Consider the following 25527-nt stretch of genomic DNA (forward strand, 5'->3'; position numbering starts at 1 on the left):
TTATCATTGATTTTCGCTCTACTCGTGACACTTTCCTTTTTTTTTTTCTTTTATTCCACTGTCGTGTTGCGAGACTGTGTTTGCTCGTTCCTCTGACCGTACTTTGTAATCCCACTTTTACGCTCGGTTTGCCGTTGCACCCTGCACACTGTGTACGTGTATACTGAATTTCGAACCGTACGAGTACTCGCTCGGTTATCAGTGCTCGTTGCAATTACCGCCACTCGCAGCGATCTTTCGATCCTCACGTTTTATTTCTTCGTGTGTCTAAACGCGTTGTTGTGTGCGTCTCGTAACGTTTTGTACTGTGTACATTCTGTGTAATGCTTTTACTGTGAGGTACTTTCTCCGAAAAGGGCTTATTACATTTTTTTTCCCTCCCTTTTTTTTTTTTTTTTCGTGTACTCGACTGTGCGCGTTTCACACAAGAGAATGTATCTTGCGAATGAGCATACACATTTATTTAGGTAATTGTTTTTTATTCGCGCGAGTTCCAAGCGCGTCGAGACAACGTGCATCGACGACAAATGTCGATTGAATCGGGTCGCGAATAAAAAGTACTAATTAAGATGCGTGACACGTGTTACATCGAATTGTTCTGTCGCATTACGTAGAGCTCATACCACGGCCGGCCCGTTCTTGCGAGGATCCACCATTGTACCTGAGACTTCGAACCGGAAGACCGAAAGATAAGAAGATTCCACGCTCGACGCCTATCATGAGCTACGGAAAGAAGAAACTACGCCCTGAGTACTGGTTCAGCGTGCCGCGCAACAGGTAAATAAACTTTACATGCACTATTTTAATGACTTCTGTATCTATATGCGAATGGTCAACAGTGGCCAACTGCGTCGAGCCAGGATCGATGCTTTCCGGCTCTTCCTGCTTCTATTTTTAAACGAAACGTTTACAACAAATTACTTCCACCGATTAATCAACTTCTAGATTAATCGACACACTTATAAATCGTCCACGCGATGATTCTTGTTTATCCGAAGAATGCACTTCTCGAAACAATCGTTCCCGGAAGCTCCTAGGTTCCTAGGAGTGGTCATCGTATATATGTAGATCCGTTTCCAATTCACGTCTATTTTTGCCGTTCTCTTTACCGTCACTTCCGTGGAAGAACGTTTTCCACCGGAAGGAACGATGAAACGATCGTACCCTCGCCTCAAGAGGATTATTTTCGTACGACGTTTCCGAGTGGTCGAAGCGGAGCGAATTTGGCCGTTAGTTGAGATTCTTGCGGGATCATGCGTCGCGTTATTTTTGTAAATTTGAGCGGCGAAAACGCCGACAGCGTCCAGAACGTACGGTCGGACACGTGGTTCGCTGCAAGAGTCGCAAAATAGATCTCGTCTCCGCCATTGGATTCTCTATTTATACGCTCCCTTGACTTCTCGTTTTAAAGTTTGTCAACAACGCCACCCGTCAATGACTATATTCGCTTGGAAATACTTCGCGATGGGGAACTGTACGCTAGCTTCTTCGATAGAATTCGTGCTTCCTTCCAGTCGAACAGTAGTTTCGGCAAAGAGAAAGTCGTTAATGTAATTCTCGGAATCAGGTTTCGAAGACAAACGGTCAACGACGTCCCGTGATCGTATCAGGCGTATCTGGAATCGAAAAACTCGGTTTACGAGCATTTCGTGTCTCTGTCCTTCAACTCTTACGCTCACAGTATCGAGGTACTTTAATCACCTTGATAAAATACGTATATTCCCATTGGTAACTACAATTCTTGCCGCAAGTTTAAGATTTGATCATTCATGAAGTCGACCCTTCACAGGTGAATCGTCGCGTATGGTAAAACGAAGAGCGACTAGAGAGAAGTTCGAGAAGTGGCAGTATTCAGCAACGTGAAACTGTAACGTTACCAAAGCGTCGGACAAATGCCGTCACCCAACCGTCTCCGGTCGCGCGAGTTGCAACGAGAGCATGCCAAAGCGCATCGGAAGCTATCTCTCGTTTGTCAGCATCGTATGCGTTGCAACCTTCGCTCCCCTCTCGAGAGGCGATCGGATTTTGATACCGCGAGCGTTTTACGGGTACACGTGAACCGAGCGAGCCGCGTCACGTGACTTGCGCCAAGTCACTCGGCGTATCGTCGAACGTGCTCGCAATTTTTTCCGTTCCATGTTCGCCACTCGAGATATAAGTTTAGTCGAGCGAAGAAAACGCGCCGGGAACGCCGTGTACCTGTTCCATGGTGTTTCTTTCTTTTTTTTTTTTTTTCTTTTTTAAATTCTACTCATCCATGTGCGCGAATCCAGTGTGTCTCCGTACGTCTTTCTGTGCGCGCCTCTCTCTCTCTCTTTCTCTACGTACGATCTACACGCAACCGTAATCCTGCACATTGAAGGGTGACGGTAGCGATAGATTCCTCGAGAAATCGAAAGGACGAGGCCGAGTTGGTCGCTTGCCGGCCGTCACGCGTTTAGAGATTAGGTAACACGGCAGGTCTGGACTGTCCGAGTCATTCGTTGCATGGCGGAGACGACATATCTCTCGCTGACCTCTCGTTGCTTCACGGTGCATGGCCACAGAGGCCCGAGGGCATTATCCGTGGCTACACTACCGTTGATGAATGCCGAGATACTGGCGGTGGTGCATAGTTTCTTCCGATAAAACCGAGCGTGGTACCCTTGGCTGGAACGTAACCCGTTGCTGTAAATTCCGCATACCAGGTCCCAAGTTGTTGCTAGCTAGCGAACGATGCGCCGTAGAATCATTAATATATTTGCGATAACGCGTGGACGATAACGAGATAGTCAGCAAGTGAGAGACAGTGTCAATAGATAAAGTAACGCGCAGTACATACCACCGTTCGTATGGTACAAAATTATCTTTAAATTCCTTTCGATCCGTCCAAGCTCGACGGCGGTTGTATTTGCTAAGTTTGCCAAGTCAGAACTCTCGTTTCATGAGATCATAGATGGCACCACTATAACCACTCTGAGTCAATTAACAAAGTAGATACAATCCGAATCCTCTGTACCGCATCAGCGTTATTTTTGTTAACGTGACGAAAAGAGATGAACCGTTAAGAAAACCTCCACAAACATTCGTCTGAAATTTCGAACGCGTAATGTTGCAGTCGACTTACGTCACTTCGGATAATCGTTGCAGGTACGCGCGATTCTATCGTCACACGTTCCGCTAATTCTTCTTCGTTGACCTGCGCGACGCTAACAAGTGTCGCGTCAGAATTCTCCGTTACGTCATCGTTCCGCTATCGTATCTCGCGGCGAACACCGTCTCGCGTTATCGTTCCCAATTTTCGCTGAAATTCCACGGTGTCGTGAACGTCGAAAAACAGTTGTTACGCGTCAGCGCGCAGCTGGTCTGGTTATTGTCCGAAATGCAGCCGTAGCCGCGTTCAGAAATAGAGTCTCGCGTCGCATTCGCGCGAGTCGTAGCCGCGCGGGTTAGCTCTGCATCCCAGGAGAAAAAAAAAAAAGAGGCCGAGACGTAACGTAGCTGTCGCAGCGAAGAAATAGGAAACGTCCTTGCAGGGTCGTCGAAACGCGAGTCACGAGAGAGAAAGTCGGAGTCGGTTTGAATCTAGAGATCCCCAACGCCTGATTCGCAATACGCCACCATGAATTGGACACTGAGCACAGTTGGCAACGCGATGAATTTTATTTATAACGAGCACGTGTCGCCCGCTGTTAGGAATTTCCTGCCGTTCGTCAATCGAAGGTACTAAGCGAATATATCATCTATTTAAAAAAAAGAAAAAAAAAAAAGAAAAAAAAAAGCTTCATTGTATCTTCGGTTATAGATGAAATATCTTCCGTACTGTTACCGATACCTAATACTTCGATCGAATAGTTACTCGATTAAGGTTTGAATATTTTTGGCACATCGGTTAATATTAGCCGTGGCAACGGAAAACTACTCGTTCGCAAACTGATTATAGTTATCTAAGCGTAGATAACGGTGAACGATAGTAGCGCAGGTTAAGAGTGCATCCGGGCACCAGTGGGAAGGAGGAACGTTCGCAGCACCGAATTAATAGGAACGCGTTCTTGTTGTTCGCAGGGTGGACGACCTCTACAGGTTCATTCATGCGTGGGTTCCGTCGCTTTATGGAGAACTCGACGAGAATTACTGGCGGGAGCGGGGCTACATCCTGTCGGACACGGACACCGATTTGTCGCCCGAATTGTCTCCCCACGAACCCGGCGAAGGCGGCGAATCGACGGAGGAGGGCAAAGCTCGTACCCAGGACGGCGACGAAATCTCGGAGCTGACCAGAGAGTCGTGGGAGGTGAGTCTTAGCTTTCGATCATTTCTTACCTCTAAAGACGTATACTCGACCCGGTTGGGACCATCAAGTTTTGTTCCAAGTTTCATTTTGTCATCGAATCGTTCGTCGTTGCCACGCTGACTGTCCTGGATTTTCTGTCTAATAGTTTTTTCCACTCGGTTCGCTTAGAATCGATGGGTCGTTCAGGGTGGCAGTGAAACTGATTCATCGTTATTCGCAACACGATTGATTTCCCATTCGATCATCGTCTCCATGAATTTCGTCGTTCTTTTGGATCTCAGGCACGAGTTCCTGCACCTCGATCGAATTACTATCTGGCACTGTTCATACAGTTTTATTTCTCGAGCATACGCGCACTCCGCGAGTTTCTTTCTTCCTTTTGTTTCTTTACCGTCATCGTTCGTCGTCGAACGCACCAGGTTTTGTCTACGACATTCCTGCGTTACCGTTCGTTTCATTCGCACAGCTCGTCTTCTCCGCACAATCATCATCAAACCGTACCACCCTTTTTCGACATGGCACCGAGTATCGATTCTGTTCTCACCTAGCAAGCATCTCCGAGCTTCTGTTTTTCTTTTTATGGCCGATGAATTTTTTCATTTTTCAAACGAAGGTTATCGTTAGCATGCCCAGCGTCTCGATCCACGCCACGAAGCTCTCAGAGTTCCTCGGTGCGCGTTATTAACTTTTGCTGAGAAGAGCAAACACGCGCAAATATTTGACGATGTTAGTCATTGCTTGGAAACGAGGATTCCTATTTTTTTTTTTTTTTCTGTTACGACGAATGCGAGGATACTCTGACCATTTTTATTCGCGAGGATCGAGGATGCTGGACTGAAAGCCAGAAAATAAATCGCTAAAAACGGCCGATTATATTGGCTAACAGCTGATCAAGGCCCCCTACGTAAAGCTGTACAGCATCCTGAAGACGTCGAGTACGTCGGCGGATTCCGAGCAGATCCAGGACCCGGAGGTACCGAGTTTCTCCGATCCTCCCTTTTGACGGTCGTTTTACATAGGCACCCAATTGATTGTTCGATGTTCGGTAACGCACCTTCTAGTTTACACAGCCACACCCTCCGCTTGTACGGATTCTACGGTGCACCGTTGTCACGCGACGCTGCGGCCCGACCCATCGCGGATGCATCGTTGTCAATCGTGCTTCCGTCGCGACGCTTTTGTCGCGTCGATGTTCGAAATCGCTGGATCGAGTCGCGACAAATTGGATAACACGCGCGGTGGAAACTGGAACGTTGAATAATCGCTGGGATTCTTGTAATTTATCGTTACGCTGAGCGATGGAATTGCAGTCTTTCTTTAAACTTTATTTTACCTAACCCCTCGGATTCGGAAAATACAGGGTGTTCCCGGATTAAATGACCAAACTCGAAGGATGAATTCAGGACCCCCAAAAAAACAAACAATTTTCTCTAATTTCAACATTATTCAGTAGCTCTTAAACAAAACGTTTGCAAAACACTGAAATATTTCTAGAGGAAATTTCTTAATTTTGTTTTGGAATCCTATATTCATCTTTCAAGTTTGCCCATTTAATTCAGAAACACCCTGTATATTGACATTCGTCGTTCAGTTTTCCCGGTAGGAAAACATGTTTTTCCGAATGTCGTCGTTTAACCAGGTAAACCGACCATATTTCACGCCGCGTTTGCTTTTGCCTACTGTTTACGCGCGACCTTGTCGTTCCTCCAAACGTCGAACTCGGAAAAGTTATATACTTAATTTAATCGAGAACCACGAGACGCGAAACACGCTTACTTACCCGGCTCTCTTTCTCGACGTTCTTGAACCTCCCGCGGTCGAGCATCTCCTCGACCGTGTACCTTTACTTTAATCGTCGTTCGTTTCTGTTGACACATTCTCTTCTGTATTTAGAATCCCTTTGGCGAGAATACACCACCGAGCAACGATATTAAACATGCATGCGTGTGTACCGAAGAGCTGCAGAGATCGGCTCTGGACGAAGTTCGAATAAAAAAAAAAAAAAAAAAAAAAAAAAAAAAAAAAAAAAAAAAAAAAAGAAATGGAACGTCCGTCATAATTGAATAAAACGACCTACGAAATTTCGTGTAGACTCGGCTCTACCCCATCGTCGTTCAGGGTCGATCTTTCTAGTTCCGTGCAGTATATATGTTTGTGTACAGCTTGGAAACCAGCACCACCGTTTCGTTCGTAGAGATTTACAACCACTGCACCGCAACACATCACACGATGCAAAAGCAACGAGAAGCGAGATTGTTTGTCTTGGGAGACGAACGATCGCTCCTGCGTATCGGATTTTCTGTTCGAACGATTGCACAGCTTCTATTTCCAGCCCGTTGTAGCGTATGCCTCGAATATCTTTTGGATCGAAGCGGTCGCAACTAGTTTCAATAATCATTCGTGCCACTATACGATGCACGAAGCGATTACAAGATCAGGTTCATCGGTGTCCTACATCGGAAAACGCAGATAATACTTTTGCGGGATGCGTAACTCACGCAAATCGTTCGAGGGCGAGAGTCACACGCAGAATTAAAATGATTTCAAACGCTCTATGTTGATGATCGTGCGCGGTTGGCGAGTGCAGTTTTTTTGCAAACCTTCCGTCTTGCGAATAGAATTTTAATTCGACGATCCCGTTCAGCATCTCGTTGTACCAAGGTTAAGAAGTCGTAAATGCTTTTCGGGTGATGCTGCCGTGACCAATTTATTTCCGGAGGCCCGTGCGTCACTCCTCCCGTCCGTTCGTGGCTTCGTTTGCCAAATAGAGATTTTCATCGCGAACGGTAGTCGCCAAAATAATGACAGCAACAGCCGCGAGTCTTGATCTATTTTTGTGAAAAAAATTCACGGATTCATCGACCAGCCGAACGTATCCGCGTCATCGCGAAATTATTCCTCTACGTGCTTCGAGCATTCTACATCTATCATCTGCGTTCGTACTTTTTCATCTCTGGAAAGAGACGGTCGCGCGAAATCTAGGAATAGAGCCCTCGAAAGACAGGAAATGCTTGCACGTGGGTGGACTAGACCGAGGTCGGTGCACCGTGTTCATCGGTCAGGAATCGCGTCGTGTTTATCATTATCGCTGTGAATGACTATCGTAACCAGGGTGGCTAAAATTATGCTCCATTCAATCGGCGACTTGGCGGGAACGAACGATTCTCGCGTAAAGATCGATAAATTCTTGTCGCCGAGTTTTGGTAGAAGACCATGGCATTAAACCGTGGATGGAATTCGATCGATCGTGCTTCGATTGTACGTTTACCCACGGCTGGAGAACAGCGATGGTCAAAAATAGCCTTTCGTAAAAATAGAAAGTAGTAAGTCCCGTTGTGTACAATGTGACTTGTACGTTTTGATTATTAATTCTCGGCAGATAGGACGAAGGATTGATCGTAGCGAGCCTCGGCATCCTCGTACAGACGATCGAGGTGGCTTAACGACAGCGTGTCTCGCTTTGTATACATTTTTATATCTTTCTTCGAAACTTCGTTACAGTTTTTATCCAATCCACGATGCAATAAATATGCATCATCAATGATTAATATGCATGCGTTCCAAGGCAAAAGTTAATAACGACCGATCAGTCTTACCGTATCTACATATACCGAGTCCTGTATGCAGCGCAATCAAAACTTGAACGCTAATAATCGCATTCTATATACGGATGATACATTTGTAATAAGAAATTATCGGTTCGCATGAAATTAATTTGTTAGTAAGACATGGGGTTAATAAACGACTGCGCGATGCACGATAAACCGAGACACAGAGACGCGAACGAACCCGACGAACTCTCCTCCAGTTCCAAAAATGAAAAACGACGCCTTCGTCCTCAGGTTGTTTCCCATCAATCCGAGGACGCCCATCGGCGCGGAATCTTTAACCTTCGCGGCACAGTTTTTCGGCTCGTTGCCAAGATTCCGTCTTCGTTCCATTAGCCACAGGCTCGCTGTCTCACTGCTAAAATTGTTTCTCGGACGAGAAGCACGGCGCCAACCTGTAACGCGCTGCTCGATTCGGACAGAGTAAATAATACATTCCTTCGACTCGGGTTTTTTCCATCTGTTGGGCACAGTTTTAGGCGCGAAAATGTGCCTCGCCGTTGCCAACCAAAATCTACACTTATCGCGTGACTTTTCTTTTCCTATATTCTCCTCGTGTCTCTTTTCTATGTCGATCGAACACAGGGTTGGGACTGCTCTAGTATCTTCTTTTGTGTCGTATATCAGGTACTTTTGCGCAAGGAATTTCTACTCGCAGTTGTTTACCCCTCTAATTGGACCCTTTGAGTATTTTCCAGATTTTCAATAGTCATCCAAGGCAGGTTTAACGTTTGTGGATAGCTTCTAAGACGGTAATCCAAGCTCCGATCGGAACTTTTATGCCTACCTTTTACGGTACCTAAATTTCATTGTCTCGGTCTGTTGGGTGTTACAAAGCAGGGACTGCTCCACCGAAGGATTAATATGTGTCGGTCTAGGTCCTTGTTATGCTTATTACCATGGCGTACGTGACACAACTAGGTCGCGTAAACCGATGGAAAATTTGACCAAGGAAAATTATCTTTGCATGTTTCACCTCGCGCCTGTAAAAATTCTCTCATTGTTTATTTATCCGTCGCGCAATCCAGACGTTCGAGATATGTACAGTCGGCAGATTGATCTCGGCAATCTGCATAATCTTGACGATTATTCGGTAAACAATCATAGTTGCTTCACCGGCAAGGTACGGTTATTGAATTTATGTAGCACAAGGGGCGTTATGAAAGAAACAGAAAAGCTCGCAGCACTCGACGTCGTGACGTTTCAACTTCGTCGAACGTTCTTCGCTGAAGTTTCTTCGAACTTCAGGGACCGTGAACGGTGTGCATATTTCACGGCGGCCTTTAAACGACGAGAACAGAAAGCGACAACTGCGATAGGTCGATTGCACGCGAGCAGCTGGTTTTCGCGAAGCAAACGCTAGTTAAGAATTAACTTCGCGTCAGCCTACATTCCTTCTAGCGCTTTGTTAGCCGTTGTAATCGAGAGCTCGATTACGTTTATCGTCGCTGCGCTTTCGGTTGCATTATTGGGCGAAAATATTTTCGTATCGCGTTTTCGCGACCAAGGGATTCCGACCAAAAGGAATTCCGTATAATTGCGTCAGCGTCGCCACAATATTATCGATGCAGGTACGCCTCTGCGTCACGAAACGTACATTTATTTAGATTAATCGTCGATCGTAATTGAATTAACGACAAAGATCGTGCATCGCGGAAGTTCGACATTGTCCGTTCGAGTTGATACAGGTGTATCGAGCCGTGAAGAGTAATCGAGTAATTCGATAGTAAGAATTGTGTCTTCCCCGATGGAAAAAACAGTCGATTATTGTTTTGTTAGATTTATCGCGTGTCGCTTCGTTTGTTTTAACTATTGGTCGATCCTGTTCCACGTCGAACCAAGAATCCAGAAACTTCGTGCTGCGCGGTACTTTTAATACCCCTACAGATAACAACGATAAGTTTTCAACGATATAGTACGCGCAGATTAACCCGTTAAGTACCAGGTCGTTGCGTTCTAAAAACTGGTGTTCGTACTCTATGCGTTCATTCGATAATGAAAGCGAGAAAAATGACCACTCGATGAAAAGGTATGTTTTTTTTTCAACGTTACAAAGTGTACTATAAATACGACAGTGGCACCTAAGAGTTGCTAATAATACTTGTGGCCACTTGTTCGACATGCAGTGCGAAGCAACGGACCTCAGTACTGTAAGCTTCCACAAATACATTTGTTTTAGCGCGAAATCGTGACGTCTAAGATAAAATCAATCGCGAGAAGATTGGGATGCATTGTATTCGATTTACCGTATTTTGAAATTAATATAAAAATGTACAATGTTTGATTTAAAATATCCGCGTCTTGAAAATATATTCGATGCCGCGGTAAGCGGTATATTAAAATAGCTTAAAAATTAAGGTGCGTCTTATAGTCCGTAAAATACCTTTAAATTTGTACCTTTAAATTTGTAACGTTGGTAAAAAAACATTTTTCTAAATATTTTTCGATCGGTTACAAGCTAATCGTGCAATCTCCTCCGTTTTAACGATCACGGATTGGGTCGGATGTGGCAGATACATTAATCGAGAATAATTATTCAACAAAAATCTTCTTATCTGCCGGAACTTATGTTATGGTTGCACTGAAAGCGGACGTGACCGTTTACACGTACCGTTGGTCACGTGCACGCGTTGCAGAACCATAAAACCTTACGCTCGCCATGGAGCATTGAATTTTCTGAAACACCATACGGGACCCTTCGGTTTTAGGTCAGATTTCACCGTTTCTTTGTCCTTTTTCTCTCCCCGGTTCTAGTACGTACGGGACAGAAAATTATACTATCGATCCTATCGAAGTTACCCAATGCTTATCGAACAAAAGCGATATTTTATTTATTCGCAAAGGGGTCAATAGTCACCGGATAAAAATACAATCGGTGGACGTGACTTATATCGGGCACAGATCCAAAACGGAGTCGTAACGCGACAAGAAAAAAAAAAAAAAAAAAAAAAGAAACAGTACTCGGTGTACGGCCGACAGGCCACGTGCTGCGCGATAGCAATGCGCTCTGCACAAGCTCCGGCCGCACCACCCCTCCCCGCCACGCCTTTCCCTTTGGAACGCTTATTAGATTCACCCCGAAAGCGTGAAGCTTCAGTGTTGCTTCAGTCCTCGTCGAAGTGAAGCGCATGTCCCACTCGCGGCGTGTCTCGCGATAAACACAAGAACTGTCAAAGCCACGACTAAACTACTAATCGTTAAATTCGTATCAATTGTTCTTCGTTGGTAGAAACGCTCGTACCTACCCGATAAATTTCATTAAAAACGCTCGATGTGATCGTAGCTCGAAATCGTCGAGAAAGAGCTCGTAAGATTTTATTGCCCGGCATCCAGGACGAATACAGTAAACGGCGTCGCACCGCGAAAAATTTACGTCGTGGAAGCTCCTCTCGTGCCGAGTGTTTTCGAACAGCACCGGGGGTAGCGAATTCGGCGAAACTTGGAACGATACGTATCTTCAGCATCGGTGATATTCAACATTTTACGCCGGTCTCCGTTAGCTTCTAGAAAGTTTCTCGTGCGATCGAACGCGGTGCTAGCGAGGTCCTCGACCGACGTTAAAGCGCGAAACACGGGCATTATGTAAACTGCGTTTCGCGAGAGTAACTGTGATACAAAACGAAAGACTGCCGGAGAAAGTGAACCAGTTTTTTTCGTGTCGAAGGCGAACCGTTCTAGTCAAAATGCCGAAGCCAAAGATTCCCAACCCCATCACAAAGCTCTCCAAGTTCCTGAAACAAAGGACGAAGGTAAATATGATTCTTGTAATAAACGTTGACGCGTAAATAGGACTCGCATCTGGTTCACATTTTCCAAAATCGAACGTCGGTTCCACGATTCCATTATTCGCGCGATTTTTCTTTCTTCGACTGTACGCTCGATTCCTCGGGAATATCGTTTCCCGATAAATCACGTACTCGAGACGGACTTTTACCACGCATACATAATTCAGTATTGAAAGAATAACACTGAATATGGAATGCGTATAAGAGCAACGACGCTGGTAAACACGTTCGTATACGCCGACAAATCGTAACTGCTCGCATATATGTGTGGAGATAACGTTAAATTTTCTCTGCTCGTCGAATAAATCGCTCGACGTATGCCGATTTATGACACCGCATTTTTCGCGGTCGACTTGCTTTTTTCCAACTAGACGAACGCCGTTGTCGTTGCACCTAGATTATAAAAATTCGAGTCTTGCGATACATCCCTTTGGCCGAAGACCACCCCGATGCATCATCGACTCGACATCTTATTCGAGCATTTTGTTTATCTCTGCGGGTTGCATAGAGGATTCATTCATAGCGAAGCTATTCGTTGGAATACGTATTCAGCGTGTACGACGCGACGGTCAGAAAAATGCGGCACCTCGCTTGTTTACTTGCAACCGGTCCTTGGCCGCGCCTAGGTCCACCTTTCACAGAATCTGGCTGCGTTCGATACACGATCCGCTCGAACACGGCCAATCTCCCACCAAAGTTACGCAACGACGACACTTGACGGCATTAACTGCATAAACGGGATACGAGCGTTTCGTTTATGCGTGCTCCAATAATAAACAGGGAACAACGAGTTCGTGTCCTCTTAAACTAGCGAGCAATCGGGCTTCCTCCTGCGCGACAACGAGACCGAACGAAGGGTGGAACCCTCTAGAAGGGCAGAGTTCTGCCCTACCGCTGTAGAGTTTACGCCGTGCGTTTGATACGCGGTGTCGAGTACTTGATTCCCATCAAATACACTTGCATCGAGGTTAAGGAATCGCCGAATCGAGTAAAATGCGAATCGTGAAATTGCGCGGCGCAAGAAAGAGCAATATCGTTCGCGCCGTGCGTTTGATACGCGTATCGAGTACTTGATTCCCATCGAACACCGAAGCGAAGAAAGTACCGAATCGAATAAAATGTAAATCGTGAAATTACAACAATTGTACAAGAAAAAGCAAACGTTTTTGGTCGGTTCGACTCGAGTCAGAAGATCTTCGCTTGCCTTCGTATAAAAGCTACGCGTTTTCTTTCGTCTTGCAACATGGACAAGCAGGGACACGCCCACGTTTCTACGCTTCTTCAAATATAAATTACCGGACGCTTCGCGCGTCGGCGTTAACGATTGCGGGACCGACGTCGACGGATAAGAGCGTGTCGTGAAATTCTCGTTTCGACACGCGTTTGGCACAAGCTCGAAACTTGGACGTGTTTCAATTCACGCGAAGCTATATAGAAGCTCGGTTAAAATAAATCGGCGCCCATGCATTCACTCCCGACGTTAAAAAAAACACGGATCATCGGGGAATATTCGATAAACCAAGACGTTGAATTTTTGTCCCGTCGTTAATTACCCAGGTGAGCTGTGGAAAAATCGCGGAGGAGCCTTGATAACCGATCAAGAAATTATGGAAATTGGGCTCGTTCTGGAACGACCGATAGACGCTTGAATCAGTAGCATTCGCGAGTGCTCGTATGTACCACGATGTTTGCCGTTTTCACCGAACAGAAACCGACGAAACGCTTAGCTTTTATTTTTAACTAATCTGTGAGAAAGAGTTTCGCGGTAATTTTATGGTCAACGTGTGTTTATCATCGGGAATGTTTTAACTGCTGTTCTCGCGGAACAGATATCGTAGAATTTGTGTAATAAAAATTTCACGGAGGCAATTTACTTCGCAACTTTATTACAGGCCAGCTGACCACACGGCGATGGTCGTGACGCAAATATTAGAGTAGCAGTGTAACGTGCACGTAATAATCTAAATATTATGTTTACGATGATGTAATAAGCCATCGAGTACGCTTTCGGTCACCAACGCCTATCGAAAACTTCGAATCGATCGCGAATATTCACAGAATTTCGACGAATTCGTTCGAGCACCTTTCGGTAACGAACTGTCGATAACAAACTCGTGGTCACCCTTCGCATATCGATGCACGCTGTTTCCTGATCTCCTTGAATCTTGAGCGCTCTTGGAGTCGGTTTTAGTTCCTTTTAAGGTTAGCAATGCGAGTCCCGAACAACAGACTTTCTGTAAACAAATGACTCGCGAGTCGACGGATAAATCGATGTTAAGAAAGAAAATTGGAAAAAAACACGAAAAAATTGGAAGTTTGGACATCGACGAATTGTAGATACAGATATCACGCGAAACAACCCGCTATGTAATTAATTAATTTTACGAATTCGCGTAATTGAAAAATTGATACGATTATGGGTCTCGCGACGAAAGGTCGTACGGATTAGGATGATATCTGAGACGAGGTACGAAATGAACCGACACGCATCGTAAATTGCGTGATTCGGCGCTTACGAACCACCTACGAAATTCCACAGACTCGTTGCACTATAATTCGAAGAGACGAACCGGTCAGTAGGTCTCTGCTATTTTGTAATTGAACCGTAATCGCGCAACGACGCGCGTTCACTTATCCGTTCCCGATCAAGGCGAATCGATGATTCTCTGTTTGCTTTAATTAACATTCTAATTAACGTGCTGGCAACTATCGCGCGCGCGCGTCGCTGATCTGTTATCGTTTTTCCTTTGCGGTAGCTGATAAGTAATGGCTCGCTTAATAACTCTTCGTCGAGTGCGATGCGTTGAAAAAATAATGTTCACTCGATAGTATTTACAGAACGTCTTTATTAAGCATATTAGGAGAAAGCGAACGTGTCGCAACATTCGGTCTGTCTAATTGCGCAAAGGCGAGCCATAGTCGAAGGCTGCTTTAAACTTCGAGCATTCTATACGGATAGGATAGAGTTGTTCGTTCATTATTATATCGGTCTCTTGTTCCCGATTCTCGTGAATTGTTCTTTCGGCAAACGTTGAAATTGCCTCTCACAATCAGTGTGTATTAATTCATCGACTAACGAGTAAATTTTCCATACATTACATAAACATTTTCGACCGTGCACTCATCTTCGAATATAAAAAAATATCCATAATTCATCTATAATTGCATACAAGTCGTAAGAAATACGGCCAGTACATGGTCGAAAACGTGTACGTGTAATTTACTCGGTCGATGAATATTTATGCGATACTCGAAGGATTCAATAATCTCAACGTTTATTAAAAATATAAATCAGCAAAATTACTTCTAATTTTCTTCGAGTGTTTTCCTCGCTCGAACTCGTCTCTAATGCACTCGCCTCTAACGCAACCGATTACGTTGATTAAAGAAACATATGTTCTCCCGATTCTTCGACATTCATTTTTTATCTCCGATCGCCAGAGACTTCCCTCGACTGGTACGGTCGATATTCGTATTGTAATCGAACGCAGTCATACTCGAGTCCGAGCGTCGTAGATTGTCGCGGAATCAACGGCGAGCATAATCGCGCCATTAAATCGCCGGTAATAGTTGTTACACGCAAGTTTACGAGGACGTATTCGGAAATGCAAGCCGTTAGTAATAAAAGAAAAACATTTTTCCGCGAGAATGCTCTCGCGTTGGACATCCGTGTTTATAATCATCAATCGTCGACGCTGTGAACACAGTCCTTCTTTAAACGATGCGAGTTGATAATTCTTTCTTAAATGGCAGAGGAAATACGGTATATCGGCGTTAGTGGGTGGAAAACGCTTCGGACGGAACGAGTTTTTTTGCCGAAACGATTCCAAAATCGAATCCGTTCCGCGTTTCTTGTTTCGGTTTCGATGGTCAATCGAGCCGCCTGAACGCAATTATTGTCTCTGTAGTGGTTTCCGCGGAATTGTAAATTAAGGACGAGAGTTTACGAGCACAAGAGCCGATTAAGAACCAGAAACGAGCCTTCGAAAGCAGCTTCCCGCGACTTATTACCGTCTCATCATTGTCGACGAAGTCGTATCGAAGGTCGGTGGGGAATAATCATGCGAGGTCGCGGTGCTCGAGTCCCTCGAGGTACACCCAGTGGAATTCGCTTGTACTTGACATTAAGCTGTAGAGAGAGAGAGAGAGAGAGGGAGGGAGGGGAGGGTGGAAACTGGACGAAAGGTTTTTTACGAACTTGTCGATGGTCGTTTCGTAGAGATCGGTTCGAGTGTCTCCTTCGACTCTCAGTGCTGAGCGATTCACCGAGTCAGTCGGACTCGCTAAAAGAATCAACCGCGGTGTATCGACTCAGGGAACGACGAAGATCGTCGCTTTCGAGTAATTACAAACGGTTCACGGGTCGCGTCAGTGGGAGGAATTCTGTGTAGACGGGTGGAAGTTCGACGAGTTCAAACGCGGAGAACGCTATCGAAGCCACCATGATCGCCAATTCCTGTCCAACTCTTAATTACGTCTTCCAGCACTCGTCCAGAATGCTGTCGGTGAGGCAACAAAATTCCTAAAATAAGGTCTTAACGCGTTCAATCGTAACTACTCAAGTAACTGCTTTGCACACTTGACACGTATAACATCGGTCTGATCGGGTTTGCGATCGCGTAAACACGTGACTTTAAGTATATTTTTCCAGCGTGCGTCTCGATTGCCACCACGACCTCGAATATCGTATGTTCGGTCGAGCGAATGCGCTGAACGCAGAGAAATCTTGTTTTGTTATTGATAGGTTCACGCGAGCCACGATAAACGCTGAGAGGATCAGCCGGGAAATCTGAATTTCAAATTAAAATAGCGTGTACACGGCGATCGGTGGATGAAAAACAATTTGCTCGCACTTCGCGAGAAGATCGCATTCTGAAACGAATCCTCCTCCGATGTACCATCGACGGACCGATGTCAAAAACTGTGCGATCATGTCGCGGCCAAGTTTTTCTTGGTAAATGTCGAGATAGAGCGTGGCGAGGGTCACGGGTCAAGGAAGCTCTCGCGATAAGAGACGATGCGTGAACGATCGAGGACACGTGCGTTCGATAGTTGTTGTTCGGTCGAATTGTTGCAAAAACACATCGGGAGAGCGCGAGTTCGTTCCCCTCGGTCGTACTTTTTTTCTCGATACAAGGTAAACACGTATGTAGATTGCAGATTTATTTCACAAAAATTGGATAAAATTCCCCCTTTATTAGACTGTTGGGGTGTTATCGTCGCGGCTCGAGGAACGTGTTTTCGTCGAAATGGATCTACCGCGCGGTCACGTGGTTTTGTTTATGTTCGTTTACTCGATTCGTCCTTGGAGACGCCGCTGACACCTCGATCTTCTAATCGAGTAAAATCGTTGCGATTTTAATTGGCACGGCCTCGCTTCAATTGACGAATACCCGCGGAAAACCAGAATAAACACGTTTTGTTTGTAAATATGGACCGAAAAGAGCGCGGTTATCTTTCCTGGTGAAAGGGGGATCTCGCGAGTATAATCAACCGTGACCCCTCGATGAACCGCGATTGTCCGCATTGAAATTAATGCTTTACCGACCGCGTACGAGAAAAATAAACACTCGTACTCGTTCGAACCGAGCCTTGTTTACTTTTTTCCGCTTCCAATCAATTATCGAATTTCTCTCCAATTATCGACATAAATTTTCACAAACGAATCAGGCTATCCAGCAAAAGGATATCAATCTTATCTTTCATTATCAATGCTGTTATTGCGGACTACTTAACAATTATTCAGCGTACCATCTCCTCCCGTTTTATTGTATTGGCACATGGCTTACGCGGTTGCGTCATTTCTGCTGTTAATAATTTTACACGACGGTGTTTGTTCGTACGATAAAAGCAAATGAGATCACCGCGCGCAAATGAATAATTAACCATACCGGTAACGCAAAACCTCTTAACGATGTCGTTATACTACTGCCGAAGGATACGGTACATTTAATCGATTCATTCTCCGCGACCGTTCAGCAACGGAGATATTAATAAACGCGTGATCCTTGAATTGCATCTAGGATTTCGTTCATCCTTCTACGGAATTTATTTCTCGATACGTGGAAGTTGCATTATAACCTTTCGATTCAGAACCACGTGAAGCTTTTTTAAATTCCAAACCGTCCAGACTCCGAAAGCCATACGTCATTAGCTTCCATTAAAGTGCGAGGATTCCACAGGGTTGTTGTAGGAAAATCCCACTGCTTCGAAAAGTTCGCGCGTGTGGAATACTCCGGCATTCGCTAATGAGTTACGTAGTTTTCGTAATATTAATGGATGAGATGCAAAGCCGTAACGAAGCAACAGGATGATTCGTAGCTCGTAATCCCGCGGGAGACAGCGTGGAATTGTTATGTCGTTCAGGGCAGGTGCGCGAATGTGATTCACCGCGTGCGCATTTGCATCAATGCATAACAACGCCTCGCGTGAGCGCAACCTATCGCTTAATCCGAGTAGAGAACAGGGTTCGTCGAAAACTTTCCGCCAACTCGCGTAAACTTTCCACTAACTACGGCAAACTTTCTCCGACGAACTGTGACAGAACCTCTCGTATTGTTCTAAAATTGGAACCGCGGATTATCGATACGCTAGGCACGGTTGTATCGAGTTTCCGTTAGAAACGATGAAACTCGAACTGACCCGATAAACAACCTAAATAATTAATCGGAAACATTGATGCACGGGGTACGCATTCTTCTCTGTTTATATATATATATTATTCGTGGTACACGAAGCTTTCGAACAATTGCGAAACAATGTCAACAATTACAACACGACACTTGAATGCATACAGTAGTCTGTGTTGGCTGTGTTAGATTTAGATTTAGGTTTAGAAACCAATGAAATCCCTATAGTTGCAACCAGTACTGTCTTTGGTATATAGAACGTAACATACACGATTGAATAAGATCACCGAGTATCTCATCGAAAGATACTTTGGAAGAATCCTAGTGCAATGGGACTTCCTGCTGATAAAACAATGTTTAACGTTAAATCGATTTTATTGATCGCAAAGGTTTCGTTGTTATTAGTGGTTCGAGAGATTGATGAACTCGGTGATCGATCTCGAGTAGACTCTATCCGGAATATGTTCCCTAGCACTGCTCCGTTTGGACCGCCTTGATAATTTGTTCGTTCGTTCGCAGGTACTGTCTATGAGCGAGGAGCTCAGGCGAGCTTTGTACGCCAACAGTGCCGTCTCCTTGGACAACGACGTGATCGTGCCAGACTTGGTTGGCACTACAGAAATCCTCAGCGACGAGCACAGAGAACAGCTGTGCCGGCACTTACCCGCTAGGGCGGAGGGCTACCTATGGACCCTGGTCTTCAGCACCAGTCAGCACGGATTCAGTCTCAACAGCATGTACAGGAAGATGGCCAAAATAGAGAGTCCTATTCTCCTGGTCATCGAGGACACCGAAGGCAACGTGAGTATCATATCGTCTCGTTTACTCTAGAGACTACGCATTGACCAGGACAGTCCCTGATCCATATATCAATTGGAACCGATTTGGAAAGCCTATAGATTCACCTGGGAGTAATAGGATCAACGGACACGTTAACAAGTTTACCGTTCCCTGACCTACATGAGCGTCGTCTAGACACTCTAGACAGTTCTTACTCGGGAGTCCTTGATTCGTATCCGAATTAGGACAGCTACGAGTGTCCTCGACCCATACTTTGATCGGTATAACTTTGACTTAGGAGACTCGACAGCGAACACGTTGGTTGCGACCGAATAGAGTAGGATCGTTATTGCATCGATTCGGTTCTTCCATTATCGAAGCTATTCGTCTTCAGAATTGGCTACACCCAACCCATCATCCTTTCTATCCGTTGAATGTACCGTTGATTCCACTTTTGCGAGAGCGTCGAGGTGAAGGATGTTCTTTGTTTTCGAATTTCGAGTTCGTGCACCCTCGACGCGATAAAACGTGCAGGAATCGTCACTGTTTCTCTAGCGACAATGGCTACCGATATAATAGCGTGGAGTGTGTGACGCGGCGCTTTGAAAATTACCACGAATTCTGCATTTGAACATTTGTAGTTACACGCGAAAGAGAATTCACCGTTCGAAACTCGGAGATATTGTCGTCTATTTGATCTGGTAGATGAGAGAAACGCACGGTCATGCGATAGAATCATGCTTTGTTCGTTGTAGACGAACGCTTCAAGCACAAACGTCAGTCGATTAATTAATCGTACGTTGTTAGTCAATTGGTTTATTTTCTGTGGTTACAGGTGTTCGGAGCATTGACATCCTGCGCTTTGCACGTTAGCGACCACTTTTACGGAACCGGAGAGTCCCTCCTCTTCAGGTTTACGCCCAGGTTCCAAGCCTTCAACTGGACCGGCGATAACTTGTACTTCATCAAAGGCAACAATGAGAGTCTTGCCATAGGCGCTGGAGAGTGAGTATCGTTCTTGTACAAACAGCTCGTGTACCCGCGTTGTCGTTAATGGAATACGTGTCTTTTTTCCAGTGGCAAATTTGGACTATGGTTGGACGGTGATCTGTACCAAGGCAGAACGCAATCTTGCAGCACGTACGGAAACGAGCCGCTGGCACCGCGCGAGGATTTCGTAGTGAAAACACTGGAATGTTGGGCGTTTATATAGGATACGGCCTCCTCGTACACGTTGTCCAGGACTACTCCCTCGCCGCAGCCTAATTTGACCTGAACTCGATAGTCCCGTGAAGGTTTATCGTACCCAGGAGAGATCACAGGAAGACTACAATTTCTAAGAGACATTACCAGAGGAGATTAATTCGATTAACGAGTTTACCTACCTACCGGCTGACTCGATCCACTACTGATACATTCTAACGGACCGAGGAACAGGGAACTGTCAGTGTATAGAGACGAATGGAAGAGTTGTGATTCTGTTCGATAAACGAATCCCCGAAAAGGAAGGGGAACGCTTGAAGATGAAGAAAACAATGGCGACGATGTGATGTTGCAACGTCAAGCCAGAACCTTGACCCACGGACTATTATATAATTATCGATTATCGTTTAGCTGTCCTATTTGTTTTTCTATTTTAAGTTGGCGTATTTATTTTATTTTTTTATATATATATATACACACACACACACGCATATAAACGCGTTTCCGTTGAATGAGTCGTTTAGAAATTTGATTTAAAGATTGCGTGTCGTTTCAAGATTATTAAAAGGATCGACGACGACGATCGTGTATAAAGTGTATTCGTTGGGCCCGAAGGTCGTCGTTTCGAACTAGTCGCGTGAATCACGATCGTCGACGATCGGTGTGATCGCAAACAAAACTGAGAGAATGTGTAAGCGTGAATGGATCGGACGAGCTTGATAGAACGACGATGAAAGAGAGATGTGATAAGTATGCGGTAATTAGGAAATTATGTTCAGAATCGGGATGATGATGATAACTACGAAGATGATAGAAAAATAAAACACGACACCATGAGAAATGTTTAAGCTAACCGTTTGTTGATGTGTAGATAATTGTAGATAGTCAATGTAAATATATGTATTACCAATCGTGTTAACGGTACAGTTAACTTTACAGGAGCAGCATATTTCGAAGAAAAAAACATAAAACGTTGCTAAAATACCACCTGTGTAGCTCGTCTCACGTATATCCTAAAAGGACACACGCCGGCTACATATACACCGTGTACACAATTATACAGATACAAGCAAAACACTGAATGATACTCTGGAAGCGTGATCGCAGAGCCTGATGTAAACGATCCAAGATCTGAGAACAAGTAAGCTTTAGACAAAAAATAGAGTTCGTACTGATCTTTTACGCTGTTACGTGAACAAAGAGCAGACCGTGTAAGAATTTGCGATTAAACTGTCAGCGATGGCTGATATTCTTTGATAAACGGTAACAAACGTGCTTCTCGAGTCTCGAGTGACCACAACGAACACACACGCCTGTGCCTCGCTTCGCTCTCTTTCTCTCCCTACGCTAGAACACGGTACAATCCCAGCTGTAGAAGTTTTATGTGTAATCAGAGCCGAGTGAAAGCACAGCCACTTCTCTTTTTTTGTAGATGAATGAACCCTCTATGGGATTTGTGCTCGATGTATTCTTATATTTTGTTTCAGTATTAATTAATTGATGGACGGATAAATAAGGAAGAAATCATTTCTCGCGTAAAGAGAAAAAGCAATTCCTTTCTGTTTTCTATATCGTGCAATGATACATTTCACTCGGTTCTGACTACCGCGATAAAACGACTAATTCACACACGACCACGAGACTGTTCACGAGCTTATAGTCTCTATATTGTATTAGGATCAATTGATTGTGTCACCCACCGTTTCTACCGCTTTGTAAACACAAATTTCCGTTGTTGAACGTAAAGGGAGTAGCCTAGCGTCGAGGGATTGTACACTTGTTTAGTAGAACGATCGCTACCTAGGAAAAGAAGTTTTGATAATCGATTTTATAAATTGATTTTTCCCTTGAGAACGATTTTCTAATGGCTCCACAACGAGATGTTACGTCGAGAAGAAAAAAAAAACGAAAGATGAACGCCCTTTTATACCGTAGCAAATATACCGTTGACATTCCTTCCATTTTACTAGGAACAGTTTCTAACTTGTGTCGTTTCTACGATTTTCGATCTTCGGTATTTCTAGAGCTGCTTTTTTTTTTAAATTTGTGACGTTAATCAAAAATTTGTGCGTTCACGAAATCGATATTAACTGGGGTAACGTTTGAAAAAAAAAAAGCAGCGCAATAATACGGGCGACGGTTTGAAGAATTACTAAGACTGTGAAATCGACCGAGAGAATCGTAGATTTTAACGAGACAAGTGTATCCGGTGCACTGGTTACGAAACGCACTCACAAAAAATAAAAATACGAAAAAGAAACATTGTCGGATAGTAGCAAAATTCCATGGAGCACGGTTTCAAACAGAAAAAGAAAAAGAGTGAAGGAAAGCACAAAATGTATTTAAACGTAGCTTACTACCGGCTTGTTTAGATTAGTTTCGAGTACGTTCATACACCGAATGCGGCGCGTATCGATCGTAGCGTTGTCTCTGGCTTTAAATTAGGCGTTTAGGCGTACTCTTGTGATACTAACGTGGTAAAGAAACTTCTAACAAACGTATCGAGTCGCTTCTAACACGTGTCACTCGGTAACGGTGCTTATCCTTTCGCGGTAGAACGGTTCAACACAAACTGAGTCGTGGAATCTCGATTGAAAAAGACAAGACAATACAAATTCGAATAAAAAAGGGATAGAAAAGCGAAGTGCTTGACCGTGGCGATTTTATTTTCTTTTCCGTTTTTGAGAAATGGATTCGCAATCCTCGCCTTCGTGCTGATGATCACGGTATAAATGTATATTATAACGAAATAAAAAAAAAAAAATTATGTGTGTCTGATAAAACACTTTTTCGTTTGGTTTTTTGTTTTTGTTTATGTTCTCTTTTGTGTTTACCGCGATTATCTTCCAAAGTTTTAGAAATGCGATCTCTTTACGTCTGTGAGCGCTGTATCACGAATTCTACGAACTCGTTGTCGATGGAAATATCGAGAGAGGTTTTCTTTTAACTGTAAATATCGTGACAATGTATAGTGTCGTCGTACTCTCGTCAACTGGCTGGAACGGTTCTTTTTCTTCTTCTGAATGAAGCGTATTCCATACCAAAACGTAGGAACATTTCCAGCACACTAGGTGTCATCTAATCTAAAATATATGCAACTGCCTCCACAAAGAAATTGTAGACGTATATTAAGCGTGTCATACGAAATCGGTAAGAGATTTTAATCGTAACTAACGACGATACATTTTCCTGTACGATCAATTGCGACATATTATGCGCGAGCTCGAACGCTGCACGTTACCTGACGATCTTCGACGCTCCGATTTGCAATGGCAAGACCGTTGTACGAATGAATTTGTCTTGCCAAGCGTTTCGCGAGACGCTGCAAAGGTTTTGAGCAGCCAAGATCGATGACACTTTCCAATGTACGTATCGAACTATGCGAAGATGATTCTCCAAACTGTTGAAGGATGGTAACCTTTTGCTGTCAGACTTCCTTATCGGTTAATCGAAGCAATACTTTTGTTTTACGTTATTTCGTCTAACCATATCTTTCCGATAACATATCTAATCTTCGAGCATTTAAAGTCATTAAAAACTAGAAATTTCTGTTCACCGGTAACAGTTCGTATAGATCAAGTGTATTTCGTTGTAAATACACAATACAGATACTACAGTGGTATCGATGAACCTGACAGTCAAGGGATTCGAATCGTCGATGACCCATTTCTAACAGAGAATCAATTGCTCCTCGATTGTGAAAAAGGAAAATTGTAGTACGCTCATCTATCTTGGACAAGTTGGAATTAGTTATCCGTTAAACATAGAAACAATCAATATAAGCGTATAGCTTTCAGCGTTCGTGTACGAAATGTAGTAGGAGTTAGAGGAAGTAAGAATCTCTGCTAAAAGCAAAGTAAGCTCACGCGAAAAAAAATTAATGTAATCGCAAAGTATATGTATATTCATAGTTACTTAGTGGACGTTAACGTACTAACACAAAAAAAAAAAAATGAAAAAAAAAACAATGAACGTAAAATAACGACGAAGACAAAGAAACAAATTACACGTCGAGGCGAAGACCTTTGGTATACACATTGTCAATTAGATTCAGACTGATCGCAGGGATTGAACACGCATAAAGAAAAACTCGATGTTCTTCAGTGTTTAGCTAGATATTGTTGTCGTCGTTGTTAATAATCACGAATTAATAAGACACGATTACATGTCTCGATATGACATAACGCGGAAAAAAGGAATCTGTCAAAGTGTTCGAACGCAAAAGACAAGAGAATCGGTGCGTTAGATACTTGGAAGAATCGAAGATTCGCGTTATGTCGTTCAATTATAGTCTGTTGTACACATATAGACAGCTACTCGTACCAACAACAAAATTCCTTAGAAATGTAGAGAAGAGTCGTTCTCGCCGTTTCTAATTTTTTGTTAAAATATTTGCTTCTCACTTTCGATTTACTTGATTAACCGTAACCGATAATTCTAGGGCCTGCATGGGAGCGTCAATTACAATTTCTTTCAAAATTTTATAAAATTATATTTTCAATTTTAACATTCTATTCGTTATATTCCGCGTGCTCTATTGTTCGTGTTGCGCTATTTAATGTAAATATCGCGCACGGTTCATTTAGGATTCTTTTAATTGAGAGAACGAACCAATACACACGTAGATCTATCGCCGTGTTCCACTTGCAAACACGAAATACGTACAAGACTCGAATCTTTCCTGCGTAATCCGCGAAACGATATTCTAAACACATTTTTTACACTATCGGCATCGTTTCGACCGAGGCACGATCAACTCATCCTCGCGTTTTCTCCAGAGTATATCGTTTCTTTTCAATCTTGAACACTTCGCGCTCGTCGAGCGATCTTTTACGTTCAACACAGACTCATTCCTACCACGTTGCATCGATGTACGATCACGTATCAGCCAATGAAATCAATCGTTACCATCGATCGCGAAACCTGTTCTCCGATCACCGAATTTTTACATCGCTAGGCCCGAACTATGGTCGTCAGAGTAATTGTAACGAAACGCGGTTTGAATATCAGAAACGAAAATGTAAAAAGAAAAGACAAATCGAATTCATCTGACTCACTCGTTCCATTTTTTTTTTTTTTTTTCGAGGGGAAAAGCGACGTTGTCGAAAGATAAACATATCCACCGTGTTGGCGTAATCTGAACATTCTAGTTTCGCGGCCTGTCGTGAGAAATCATCGGGGGGGAAGGGGGGAGGGGGGGGGCCGCCACATCTAGAACAAACGGAAATGACAGGGAATTAAAAGAAGGG

The 25527-nt window shown here is 44.0% G+C and overlaps 1 protein-coding gene across 5 annotated transcripts; it reads left to right on the forward strand.

Annotated features, from left to right (window-relative positions):
* The first annotated feature begins 85 nt into the window (after nt 1-85).
* Nucleotides 86-24250, forward strand: LOC128892625 (TLD domain-containing protein 2-like). Of its 5 annotated transcripts, XM_054153151.1 has the most exons (7): nt 2281-2448; nt 3516-3702; nt 4045-4273; nt 5160-5246; nt 18815-19096; nt 19911-20080; nt 20153-24250. In XM_054153151.1, exons 2-7 carry the CDS (start codon nt 3602-3604, stop codon nt 20286-20288), a joined length of 1005 nt encoding a protein of 334 aa, XP_054009126.1. In that variant the 5' UTR covers nt 2281-2448; nt 3516-3601; the 3' UTR covers nt 20289-24250. The 5 variants fall into 5 exon arrangements, with proteins under 5 accessions (XP_054009128.1, XP_054009126.1, XP_054009125.1 ...); XM_054153153.1 differs by lacking the exons at nt 2281-2448; nt 3516-3702 and adding an exon at nt 86-777; XM_054153150.1 differs by having other exon boundaries at nt 2281-3702.
* The last annotated feature ends 1277 nt before the right edge of the window (nt 24251-25527 follow it).

The sequence above is a fragment of the Hylaeus anthracinus genome, unplaced genomic scaffold, assembly GCF_026225885.1.
Source record: "Hylaeus anthracinus isolate JK02 unplaced genomic scaffold, UHH_iyHylAnth1.0_haploid 12407, whole genome shotgun sequence".
Taxonomy (NCBI): domain Eukaryota; kingdom Metazoa; phylum Arthropoda; class Insecta; order Hymenoptera; family Colletidae; genus Hylaeus; species Hylaeus anthracinus.

Coding starts and splice junctions, on each gene's coding strand:
- LOC128892625 (XM_054153150.1), top strand. CDS start 3,602: ATGAATTGGACACTGAGCACAGTTGGCAACGCGATGAATTTTATTTAT. Junction 4,274..5,159: donor TGACCAGAGAGTCGTGGGAG/GTGAGTCTTAGC, acceptor ATTGGCTAACAG/CTGATCAAGGCCCCCTACGT. Junction 19,097..19,910: donor TCGAGGACACCGAAGGCAAC/GTGAGTATCATA, acceptor CTGTGGTTACAG/GTGTTCGGAGCATTGACATC.